This window comes from Diplotaxodon limnothrissa, linkage group LG16 (genome assembly GCF_057381915.1).
Source record: "Diplotaxodon limnothrissa isolate DT_005_m linkage group LG16, D_limnothrissa_male_GT1.1, whole genome shotgun sequence".
Taxonomy (NCBI): Eukaryota; Metazoa; Chordata; class Actinopteri; order Cichliformes; family Cichlidae; genus Diplotaxodon; species Diplotaxodon limnothrissa.
The window spans coordinates 37,693,469-37,706,592 of record NC_140611.1 but is presented as its reverse complement, the minus strand read 5'-3'; the positions used below and the strand labels follow the sequence as shown (position 1 = coordinate 37,706,592).

General features: G+C 39.3%; 1 protein-coding gene across 1 annotated transcript in view; it reads right to left on the bottom strand.

The window, feature by feature from the left end:
* The window catches only part of tmem163a (transmembrane protein 163a), a 72,270-nt gene that overhangs the window by 1,430 nt on the left and 57,716 nt on the right, over nucleotides 1-13,124 (bottom strand). The window contains exons 4-6 of the mRNA XM_085374725.1: nucleotides 12,815-12,906; nucleotides 8,263-8,359; nucleotides 1,322-1,433 (exon numbers count right to left, since the gene is read on the bottom strand). Of these exons, the coding sequence (XP_085230851.1) occupies nucleotides 1,322-1,433; nucleotides 8,263-8,359; nucleotides 12,815-12,906 (301 nt within the window). The remainder of the gene's footprint in view (nucleotides 1-1,321; nucleotides 1,434-8,262; nucleotides 8,360-12,814; nucleotides 12,907-13,124) is intronic.

Below are 13,124 nucleotides of genomic sequence, written 5' to 3'. Positions count from 1 at the left end.
GTGTGTTTTATTTCCTTTGGTTTAATGTGTTGGCACAAATATTCTGCTTCCAAAGGCTTTGATGGTGCAGATGTTTTAAAATGCCACAGTCGTTTTGTGGGTTTGAATTATTATGAATTGATCTAAGAATAATAACTCTGTTCTGACTTTTCATTTTAGTGACGATTTTTAGTTTTTCCTCATTTTGAGTGAGTTCATAGTGAGTTCTCTGTTTTTGTTGTCTCCATCTCATTGATGTACCTGGTTATGTCCATGCTTAGGTTAATCTCCAGTGTCAGTTCTCTTTTTTGAGGGGTATAGAAAGAGAGATTAAGGGGTTAGCGAGCTTTGTCAGACTTTTCTGCGTCACAAAAGTGAGTAAATCACGTGGTAACTTCTGAACACATAACCTGATTCAGGTCATGGGTTTTGGGTTAAAATCTGCAGGAAGTGCCAAGTTTTCACAAATTTTTTATGTACTGTTTGAGTGCCCTTTCATGTGTGTGCACCTGTGTCTCATTCAGCCCTGTCCTCCTGTAATCTGTTATTATTCTGTGCAGCTTATCCTCAGACTGTCTGTGAATTGCTGTTTTTGATACACTTTGTTAGTTTTGGACTTTTTTGTTTCAGGTGTGTCTTTAAGTAATTAGATTCTGAATCCTGCGTCCTACATTTGGGTGCTGGTTCCTGCACTTCACCACCACAACATGACAGAAGCTCAAAGAGCAGATAAAATATGGTGCATACACTTAATCCAAGAATATTAGCTTCCTCTGGCTCACCTAAAACCCTGGAAACTTCTGACAAGTTAATGCATCAGTGATACTAATCCACTCATAATTAATGTCATTCTGAAAGTGGCCACGATGCTTCATGAAAACTGTTGTGTATTTTGTAAAACTCTCGTATTTTTCATTCTTGTGTTATCTGTGATATCATTAGAACTTTGATACGTTTGCTGTTGTTAGAAGAATTTCACTTGGTAGTTAAAAATTTAATCATACCAGATGGAAAATGTTGGGTTTGAACAACTTAATTACGATTTTATTAATTCATATGAATATACCAAATAAATGCACATGTTTTAACTCCACTCTAAGTCTCCCTCTTTAGGGACAGTGTCTTCCCTCTTGATAATTCAAACAACTGAAAGTTGCTTATGCTTTAAGTCACCTATCTAGTTATCTAGTCCCTCGTGCTCTTCTGTTGTGTTCTTCATTTATTTATAGTCATCAGTGTCCGTGCATGTGCGTGCGTGTGTGTGTGTGTGTGTGTGTGTGTGTGTGTGTGTGCGTGTGTGTGTGTGTGTGTGTGTGTGTGTGTGTGTGTGTGTGTGTCCTACCATCAGTGATAAGTGCCCGACTAGTCAGCACTCTTCCCAGCATGAACTTGGCCACAGCCAGCACAGCACATGTGAGCCCACTCACTATGGACACACTAAAGAGGAAGTCGTCCTGGGGTGAGACACGGGGGACAAAATATAAGAGAATATGGCAATATTTGTAAAAGTATGCAGAGTGAAATTAAAGGTTTCATCCTAAAAAACAAACAAAAGTTCAGCAAAAACACAGAGGGAGCTACTGTATAGCTGCAGAGCAGGAACCAACAGATTGTGTGACCCATAAAGCTTCTGTCAGCTCAAGCATTATTAATATATACAGGCTCGCCTTGGTGCATCAGCCCAAGGTCATACAGATGAAGTGATGTGAGCTTTGGGTGTTTTCAGGTTGTGTCTCAAACAGACTCAGCAAAAGAAAAAAAGGAAAACGCTTGACTCGAGAGCATCCACCTTTCAGATTTAATTGACCCGCAGCAGGGACTGAGAGCTGGAGATGAGAGGAAGAGAAGAGCCTAAAGGACACGTCTGAGGGGGAAACAGCCACATTGTTTTTGTTTTGACTTTGCTGTTCTCCACCAGATTTAAAGTCACAGCTATATCAAACATATCGGGATATTATAAAGCAGCATAAACTACCTGCTAATAAAACCCCAACTGTATTAGAAAAACATGCACACAAATCAGAGTAACTGCACTTCAACATTTAGAAAAACTAAAATTTTGGAAACGGCTGATTCCATCCTCCTATTTTCAGATGTTAATCTCACCTGCTGGAATCTTTTGAGTAGATTTACAAAGTTAAATTAAAGGCATTAGGCCTAAAATGCTGTTGTGGGCGAGTGAAAAACAGACGTGGCTCTAACAAATGTTTTTTTATTGCAATTAATAATAAACTATAATTAACAATCAATAGTTGGCTCTATGTAATGTAAGGAAGCAGTGATCAATGTCTTTGCTAGTTAGGTCTCTAAAACGAATTTGTTTTTTGTGTTGTATATATTTAGCTGCATTTGCTGACTGATACTTTCAGTCTTAGTGACTGATTGGTATCAGTTTGTTTTATTACAATACTAAACAGATGCTAGTAGATGATCAGTTTGACCCCATGTAATCCCAGCAGACCCTCATCCAGTTTCAGAATTGTTGGGAAAAGCCACTCACTTGTTCCCTTAGAAGATGCTTATTAGTTAGTGTGCAGAGAATCATTTTTACAAGGGCAGCATCGTACAACAGCAACCTTTGCAAAGAACAAGAAGTATTGCATTGTAAGCAGATCTGTCCTCATTTTATCCACTGTACAGTTTTTGTAAAGTACACCCTCTTTATGTATTGCTTTATATATAATTTATGTATCAGGATATGATAAAAAAAAATTAGCAGCTATTAAAATGAGGAAAATAAAAGCTCAGATGAACAGCAAAACAAGCAAAACACATTACACAGTGATTAAGCGAAATAGAGGAACAGTGTTTGAAAACTAAATACACTGTTTGCATAGAAACCAAGAGAAGTAGCAGAAGTTTGTATGAGTTTGTAGGTGTGGACCATTCAGCTGTGTGTTAACACAGTGCCAAGGAGGGGAGACATCAGTAATACAGACACTGAAGACAGTCTTCTGAGGTGAGGATTAACCCAAGAGTCAGATTGTGCAATGCTCAGAGAAACTGCAAAAAACCCCAAGAGCTACATCTCAAACTCCACCGGCTACTGTAGCATGTTCAGGGTTAAAGTTTATGAATTAGAAAAAGACTGAACAAGTATGGCTTCAAAGGGTTACCAGGAGAAACCCTCTCCTCTGTGAAAAAACAAGGCAGCACAGCTTAAGTTTGCAAAGCTGCAAAGGACTTGAGCGCCTTTGTGTGGAGCCACTGAGGTGACCAAGTGTTCCAGAGTCAAATCTGTCTGACATGCTGGTGCAGATGGGGTCATGCAACAGGACAGTGATTCTAAGCACAGCAGCAAATCTACAACAAAATGTCAGAAAAAAAGATTTAAGAATTAAGATGTTGCAATAGCCCAGAGTCCAGATCTCCATCTGATTAAGATACTGTGGCAGGACCTTAAAGAAGAAGAATGACAAACGTCAGTGAACTGAGGTAGTAAAGAAGAGTGGGCTAGCATTCCTCTACGACCGTGTGAGAGACTGACAAAGTTGTAGAAACAATAATTTCTTCCAGTTATTGCTGGTAAAGGTGGTTCTACAAGCTCTCCAATCATGGGGTGTACTTCGTTTTTCACACTGCTTTTTATATTTTGGCTCAGTGTTTGAATAAATAACTAACGACCAATATGTCCCATGTTCGTTTTTCTTAAATCTGAGGTTAATCTCAGGTTGCATTTACATAACTTTACATACTTTATGTCCTGATATGTTACATTTTTAGCCATCTGTGCCTTTCTTACTCCTACGTATTTGACATAGATGGAGTCACTTTTGTCCTTTTTCAGAAATCTGACCACACTGAAGTATTTTTGCATTTCATGAGATAAAAACAATCATACAGTTATATATCTATAAAATATATTTAATATACATTAATGTCAGCACAGTCTTGGTCTGAGACCTTTTTGTGGTGCATCTGTAGTGTTTGCTTTCATAAGGCAACAAGAGGTTTCCTTTCCATTGCAAGTATCTCCCAATAAATCCATAATTAAAAAGTAAATTTCACTTATATCTCTGTGTAAAGTAGATAAAAAGCAGCCTGTCTGTGACTGCATGGTGTGTACTGTATGTATGTGTTGCATGGCTATGTGCTGCTCTCTCTCCCAAGCACAGAGCTGGTGGGGGCCAATCTCATCTCTCTGTGTTTAATCAGGCACTAGACACCGACAGCCTGCCATGAGAGCGAAACCAAGGACGTGACATGAATCCAGATTCCCTTTCTGCAACCTGCATTTACACAATATGAATTTACAGACCAGTACTTGTTCTTACTTACTACTGTTTTTGGGGGGGTGTTATACTGAATGTGTTAGTAAGGAGAAAACTGGATAAATAAGAAGAAGATGAGATCCTTCCATCCTTCAAACTCCTGTATTTAACCAAGGAAAGATGCCAATGACAGTGTTTACATAAAAATACAGAGCCAGATGGCTGACATCACTCTTAAACAAACTGATAATTAACCAGATGTGAGTTATTCACTGAGAACCATTCATTGCTTTTTATCCTCTTACAATGTCAAATACACCAAGAGGCCAAATATTAATAGAGTACATGCATGTTTATCATAAATATAGAGCCTGAAATGGAAGAAAGATTGATGCTGAAAACACGAGACACGTCAAAGAAATGTCCCAGAGACAGGCAGCGGTAATCGGCTCGTGCTGCTGTCAGGAAGGTCCTCTGAGACCAAACAGACAGAGTTTCTATTAACATAATGGCACTGAAGCATCACACACAGGCTGCAGAATAGATGCAGCCGTCTCTTGGCTGTACCCACTTCAATCTGTGCTAAAAGGGGCTTCAGTGACTCAATTTTTGTTTTACTTTTTATTTATGTTTTTGTTTTTTCGCTTTATCCCAGTTCAAACAATTGATTCTCATGTTGTTTAATTCATTGTTCAGACTCTATTGATATGCACAGCAGTTACAGTTTTGCTCTATGTGTCAGTTTTCTAATTGGTCCACTGCTGCTGGCTTTTAATGTCCTGCTAATTTATGACACTAATGAAGCAGTTGGTGCAAAGAGAAGATTCTCTGCCTGGAATTGAACAAATTAAGACCAAAATGTGTCTGGGTCTAAATGATCTTAACGAGATGAAACTCTGAGGTGAATACACGTAATAACTATTAAGAGATCACATGAAAAAGCACAGAGTAAATGCCAAGAGCAGTGACTCTTCTGGAACATTGAACAGTTACATGCATGCACTTGACAGATTATGAAATGAACAACGCCCAAAGAATAGTCCTGTAATAAATTCTTGTTTTGTAGCATTTCCAATGTTTTGGTGTTGGGAAGTTGTTTTAGAGAAATGTTAAAATACACCAGCTTGGAAAACAAAGATTTTAGTACTGGCAGAACTTTTCTCATCTGTTATTATCCAAAAGGAAGACTTTTAGATTGTGCTGCATTTATGTTATTTAATTTTATTAAATCAATGTTTCTGAGACAAAAAGGGTGTTTGTACACTAGAACTAGGTGTATACCCCAAAATCAAAAAGTGCCTCACTCCATTTCTTGCACCCTGGTGATTCCAGAGCATCTTTGTGAGCTGGATAGATACGTCGACACACTGGTAACCTTTATGGACATCTGAGTTGATGTCATTAGCAATCACTGTATTGTTTTTCATGTCATTCATGCATTAATTAAACTGCAGTTTGCATGTAAGTGGTTTAATAACTTAGTTGTGATGCTTTACAGCACAGGCACAACTCTACTGCAGTCTTTGCATGTGATATTTTTCCTGCCCTATATCCAAAATATTTCCAAACATCATGGGATGTTTGGAAATATCTTCTGCTGTGCAAGACATTTAAATTTTGTTGTATCTAGTTTTAATGTAGAGCTACTCATCCAGGAAACCTGAACCTGCACACTGTGAGGAAAAGCTGTTTGCTTGATTTGCTTTTGCTTTGTGTGTTTTTTTTTTAAATTGTGTCCTAGTCTTATGCACATATTATACTTTTAATTTTAAATCAACACAAGCATTGAAATGAAGTGGTACAAGACTAGTTGCATTGCTCTTTCTCAGAGACATCGTTGAACTAACTAAACTGGGGTACAATGGGAGAATTTGTTTTTGGTCTCCCTCTTCTCTGGTTAGTGAAATGGACACATGGTTAGGGTTAAATCATTTACACACAAAGAGGGTCTCAAAGCTGAGAGTGAGAAACATTCTCAGTCTGATGGTGAGAGAGCTGGGCTGTACCCCAGCAACAGAAAGAAGAGACTATTTTGGGACCTTATTCATACTCCTACACCTCCAGAGAGCGGTGGTGGGGGAAGTGGAGCTGGCATTAAAGAAAAAGAGTGTCTGTGTGTGTGTCTGCGCATGTCTGTGTCAAAAACAAAAAGCAAACAAACGTCAGGTGGAGGGAGACATAAGCTCTGACGTCAGAAGAACAGCAGCGGAGGGCTATAAAAAGAAACCTTACTCACAGTGATGTGTGTGTGTGCTGCTCTGTTTGTGTGTATGGCACTAGAAAATAAATCATTATCCATCATTACAAATATACACAGATCACAAAAAACATCCTGTTTATGTCTATATCTCCAGAACTGCAGCTCTGTGAGGTGTTCCCGGTCTGAAGCAGTCCGTTTCTATTAGCAACAGGGTCACGGGTTGCGAACGGTCACTGAGCTACAGCTGCAATAAAAGTTCATGCTGGTTCTCATAAAAGCCAGAATACACAAAGCATCAGAGTTTGTTGTGTATGGAGCTGCAGACCAGTCAGGGTGCCCATGCTGACCCCCGTCCACCACCGAAAGCGCCGACAATGGACACGTGAGCATCAGAACTGGACCACAGAGCAATGGAAGAAGGTATGTCAGTCTGACGAATGATGATTTCTTTACCGGGTGACTGTGCGTCACTTACCTGGGGAATGCCTGGGAACAGGACACACCATGGTGTACCTCCTACCTAAGCATTGTTGCAAATCATAAACATCCTTTCATGGAAACAGTACTCCCTGATGGTTGGTTGGCTGGATGGCTGTATCTATGAAGCGCCTTGAGGCGACTTATGTTGTGATTTGGCGCTATATAAATAAAATTGAATTGAATTGAATTGAATTGAATTGAATTGTGGCCTCTATCAACAGGATAATGTGCCACCAATCAGAAATGGTTCAGGAATGATTTGAGGAACACAACAACCAGTTTGAGTTGTTGACTTGGCCTCCAAATCCCCCAGATCTCCATCAAATTGGGTATCTCTGGGATGTGATGAATAAAGTAGTCCAATCCATGGAGGCCTCACCTCACAGCTAACAGGACTATTGCTAACATCTTGGTGCAGATACCGCAGCACACCTTCAGGGGTCTAGTCCACGCCTGGACAGTCAGGGGATCAACACAATATTAGGCAGGTGCTCATAATATCATGCCAGATTGGTGCATGCATGTGAATGTGTGAGTATAGTATGTGTTGTGAGCCACACACTCTAGTCACATGTACTTTTTCTTTAAAAAAATGTATTATCAGTGCACAAAGACACAAAGGCCAAACATTAAAACATTATTCATAATATATCATAATATCAGAAAAGATCACCATTAGAAAAGAGCCACAGCCAGTTCTGAAGTAAACAGTTTTTTCATTATTGAACTCAGTTTACTTGTCATGACATGTACTGAAAACAGATTAGATACACTATATTAGAGCATGATGTCTTCTGTGGCTTCCCAAATTGGAAAAAGTAATTTTCACAATGCCATCAGAGCGGGCTGTTTCCCAGAGAAATGTTCTTCTATTTGTTGAGCTGGTCTTACTTCACTGTGATTGGCTGAACTATTTCAGAGTTCAGTTATTAGACCACATAAATGGGACTAGTGGAGAGTGTCTATTTATCTTTCAATATATTTTCAGTTTTACTCTGAATCTTTTTGCAGTTTCTGCCAAATAAATGCCAAATCACTCGCCCACGCATCCTTTGAATCCATTGCTTTAAATTGTTCTCTATGCAAGATTTAAGACAGGCTTTTTAAACCCACTCACTATGCAATGAAAATGTATCAGTCAATATTGGAAAGTTATGCAGAGTTATGAAATCAGTGTTCAGAATATATATTTGAGGGTTTGTCAGACCCGACAACAGTAACAGTAATATCTGGTTGCATTATGTAAAATACTTTTTAGGGAGGTTAGGGAGAGACAAAAATCACAATTAAGTCAAAGCTGTAACTTTCCTTTATCTAAATTACACAAAGAAAGTGTCGGTGCAGTGTGAGCCAGCGTCTGTGTCCATATAGTGTGTGTGCATGTAGCCTCACCACTTTGGGGGGCATCCTGGTAGCCAGATCGTGGATGGCCTTTCCAAGAATACAAATAGAGGAGAGAACGAACACAACCCCAAGGACGATACATGCTCTGCAGACAAACAGGCAAAAGAAGAAGGTATGACGATTACTGATGTTGTAATAACCCAAAGGAGCTTAAAGGGGAGCAGCAATGCTTTCCTAAGGTCTTATTATTTTTACATCCATCATGATTGCTGCTTTTGCATTTCACAACAAAAACATCTTTCACATAATAGTTTCAGTGTTTGACAGACATTTGACAACATCTTTACATTCTTTTATTTTTAGTGATATTTGTTAAAAACATGGCAAATAATCAAAAAGTTCCAGCTACTGGAACCTGCACGGGTAAAGTATGAATGCATGAAAAATGTCAACGAGCAAACAAATAATGGATGTGCAGAGATGTTGCATAGACACTTTAACATGTCTTGATCACACAGGGCTAATTAGGGGAAGTAAACAGCTGGGAAAAACACAGATGCATACAGTTAAGGTAATGAGATAGAGGAAGTAAAGGAGCAACTATTACAGAAATACAGCCGGAAATAAAAAATAAATCCCAAATCGAACTTAACATACGGGAATTGACACAGGAAGTGGAAAGAAAACGTGGAGGGAAATAAATATATAATAATACAAACAAGCAGAAGGACTCAAAATATATAACAATATGCACTAGGATGAAAACTGAGCCAATAAACAAACTAAAAAAAACAAATAAAGAATACTAAATAAACAAAAACCCAGCACCCAAGGGCCAAGACTGGGAACCATGAGGACATTATTTTGGTCACTACTCAGAGCTCATGGCCATTGGAACATAGACTGACTGATGGCTTTGCTTTCACACTCATCTCTCTTCACCCCATCAGATCAACGTAGTATCCTCATTACTGAAAACACTGCACCGGTCCATCACTTGTTCCACTCTCACTTCTTTCATGAACAAGACCCTGAGCAGTAGCGGTTTTTGGCGACACGGGCGTTTGCCCGGGGCGGCATCACGGGCAAAAAAAAAAAAAAAAAAAAAAAGATTGCTCGTACTCATGCTGCCCCGACATCAGCCAGCGCATATTGGGAATGCCAGAGGCACCGATCGGCTTTCTATCGCCCATTTGCTGGGAGTAAGGGCGCCCTCCGTGTGCGAGGTGCGCCTGCTGCTTGTGGCACAGGGAGGAGAGGGCGGGGCGGCATCTAATAACCAACTCGCAAAATAAAACAAAATAAAACAAAATAAAAACAAGCCAACAAACACAAAACACCAGACATCATGATACAGACTTATAATTTGCACAGATGTTTTTTTCGAAATTCTATACGTGAAAAGTGAGCGTGAGAGCCCTCGGTGCGCCTGCTCGCAGCTGAAGTCAAAGTAAACTTTATTGTCATCTCCGCTACATACAGTGCAGTATATAGAGAGATGAGACGATGAGGCTGCAGTTACAGCAGTAAACAAACAATATATATCTATAAGAAGAGTAAGAAAATAAATATACACTTTAGGACTCGGGGTAAAGGATCAACAACAATTTCAAATTTCAAATTTACAGTTTGATGATTTAAAGTCTCACACACAACCTGTCGGCTGCTTCCAAATAGAGCACATTTCATTCATAATGTTGTAAATCCAATCCCATCATGTATTCATGATTTGAATCCTGGGTTGTGTGAAATCTCAGAAATGCACCTTAGACAAAGTGAATCTGTGAACTAAGGTGTAGGTGTGTTAGATCATGTTGTGGTGATCCTCGGGTTGGGGGATTTGTGTTCATACTGGAGTGCAAAATGAAAACCAGTGGAAGATGGACAAGAAAAGTTCAAAGCCATCAGGTGCTCAGTTTAGAAAAACTAGAAAAGAAGAGGAGGAGAAACGATACAGGTAAGCAGATGTGTGATTGGATAATGGCAGGTCATCCTGAAACAATCAGAATCAGAATACTTTATTAATCCCTGAGGAAATTATGTGGGTTACAGTTGCTCCAAGAAGAAATGGTAAAAATAGCAACAGTAACAAACTAAACTCCAAACAATACATTATGTTACAGATTTTACACATTTAAGAAATAGCACTAATCAGATCAGTCAATTATAAATATCAAGGATTAACAGAGGGGATTATAAATAAATATCAAGAAAATTGACAAGAATATTACATCAGAGTAGAAAAGAACGTGTGTAAAAAGGGTGTAACTATTGCAGGGGTGCCAGAGGGAGTGCCCAGGGCGCCAAACAGGCTAGGACCGTCACTGACCCTGAGAAACCCAGGGCAGCAAGTTGTCCCTATGTTGAATCATATTGGGAGGTGCCTGATGAAGAACCACAAAAATCTGAGAGGTGATCCTGAGGCCACTAAACCTGTCTAGAAGCTAGTCCATAAAGGTGGGATTAGAATGATGACCTCAGTGGCACTATCAGTAGTAGTAAGCCTATCCTTGCATCTTTTACATGAACCAATCTCCAGGAAGTAAAACATCTTGCCTCATTTGCAATGATATGCTCACACTTTTTTCTACTTTTCTAACATTACACTTTAATTTTCTACAGAAAGAACATTAATATAATATAAATTGGGTGTTTTGTGGTTTGTGTGTGTCTCTGCATCCAGCTGACAGCACTAACAGAGAAAAAGATCCCACGTGTGCATGTGAGTGACTCCGTGTGAGTTAATGGACAGTGGAGAGGCAGCTCGGTCTTTCATTATCTGTAACACCTCTGAGCTACACAGAGGTGTTCTTGCAAGACAAACAGGGCTCCATACAGCCTGACAGCTAATTGATTCATTCAGCTAAGCCACAGCAGCCCTAAAACCTGGTGGATTAACGCACGTGTAGCAGTGACACATTTACAGTAACGACACACAGTTAATGGCTCATCAATAAGGATTCACTTCTCTCCATCCTGCAATTTAAGAAGCACCTTTTCTGAAATTGTTTAATCTGGGTATACTGAACATAAGCAAGAGCCTAACGGGGAAAATTATTTAGACCTTCAAAGGGAAGATTAAATTAAAGCTATCGTGGCAATATTCTCTCTACTGGAACTACGGATTTTAAAATTGTCAAGTATAAAAAAACATTTAAAAAATCCACATAAAATCAAAAACAGACTGCAACAATTTGCAAATCTCATAAACCCAAATAAAACATAGAAAACATAGCAAATAAGACACTCATTTTGAACTTGATGGAGCAACAAGCGTCCCTTCTTCTTTGAAGAACTGTGTAAACGTCTGCGAACTGAGATTCAAGCTGCTCAGCAGTCCTGAGTCTTCTTTGTCATATTTTTCTGTGTCATGATGCTCCAGATGTTCTCAGCTGGTCCAGGTCCAGACTGCAGGCAGGCGGGTTCAGGACCCGGACACCCGAACAGTTTAGTATTGTCTTGCTGAAATATGGTCTCATCTGGAAAAATGTCATCTTCATGGGAGGACATGTTCCTCTAAAACAGGGCTGGGGGAACTCCAGGGCTCAAGGGCCGGTGTCCTGCAGATGTGCAAAACGCACATCTGCCTTTCCAGGTGTGCAAGCATGCATGCTTTCCAAAAATAATTTCCACTTTGGATTTGTTTGGACCTCAGAACACTTTTCCATTTTGATTGAGTTCACTTTAAATGAACTTTGGTCCAGAGAAGACAGCTGCCTTTCCAAATCCTGTTCATGTGTGGCTCCTTCTCTCCATGTTGGAGCTTTAACCTGCATTTGTGGATGGCACAGTGTGCTCCTGAGTCCATGCGGTGATTTCTATTGAAGAACAACGCCTGATGTTATTGCAGTGCTGCCCAAGGGCCCAAAGATCAGAGAAAATATTGATTTTCAGCCTTGTCCCATTCACACAGATATTTATTCTAATATTCAGAATCTTGTGATGATTATGTACTGCAGATGATATTTATAGTCTTCATAATTTTCTGTTGAGGAACCTTATTGTTCTACTATTTGTACATGTAGTTTATTTGCAGTTTAATGAACCTCTGCCCATCTTTACCTCTCATAACCTCTGCCTCTCTAAGATGTTCTTTTTATATCATGTTACTGACCGGCTGCCAATTAACCTCATTAGTTCGTCCATCTGTTTCTTTATAGCACAACTTACTTTTCCTGCCTTTTCTTCCCCAGTCCCAACTTTGTTTGAGTTGCTGGCATCAAATTCAAAATGAGCTAATAAACATATTTTTTATGAAATAGTAAAATTTCTCACTTTAAACATTTGATATGTTTTCTATGTTTTATTGTAAATAGAATATGAAATCACTGCACTCTATTTTTATTTATATATTACATAGGATCCGATCATTTTTTAAAATGTAATTTACTACAGAAAGATAAAATCATATGCATGAAATGACTGGATTGCAGGGGAATGGGTGAAGTCCTTTCACAGCAGAGGTGGGATTCATGGGTAAAAGAAGCCAAAGAGTAAAGATGAATGAACAAATAAATAAAACATACAACACCTGTGGTTTGAGAGTTGTTTATGATTCCACCCTTGTATCGTTGATCAAAAGATAAAGTTTTGTACTCACATATACTCTCTGTGTGCAGAGTGCACAGCTGCTGCATTGCTGTAGCGCCACAGGACGATGGCTGATGACATGACATCCAGCGTGGCATCAAACTACAGAAACGAGAAGCAAGTAATTAGAGAGAAAGAAGTGAGGAAGGTCAAAATTATCCATTGGACCTATACCACGACTCTTTAAATGATCAGATGTCCAGTAAGACGTGTAGACAGCTTTAAATAACTTATTTGTGCTGAAAATAAAACCACTTCATTCTGAAATCCCGTGGAGGAGAATAACGCATTTATTTCAGCACAACAGAATTTCAGCGGGC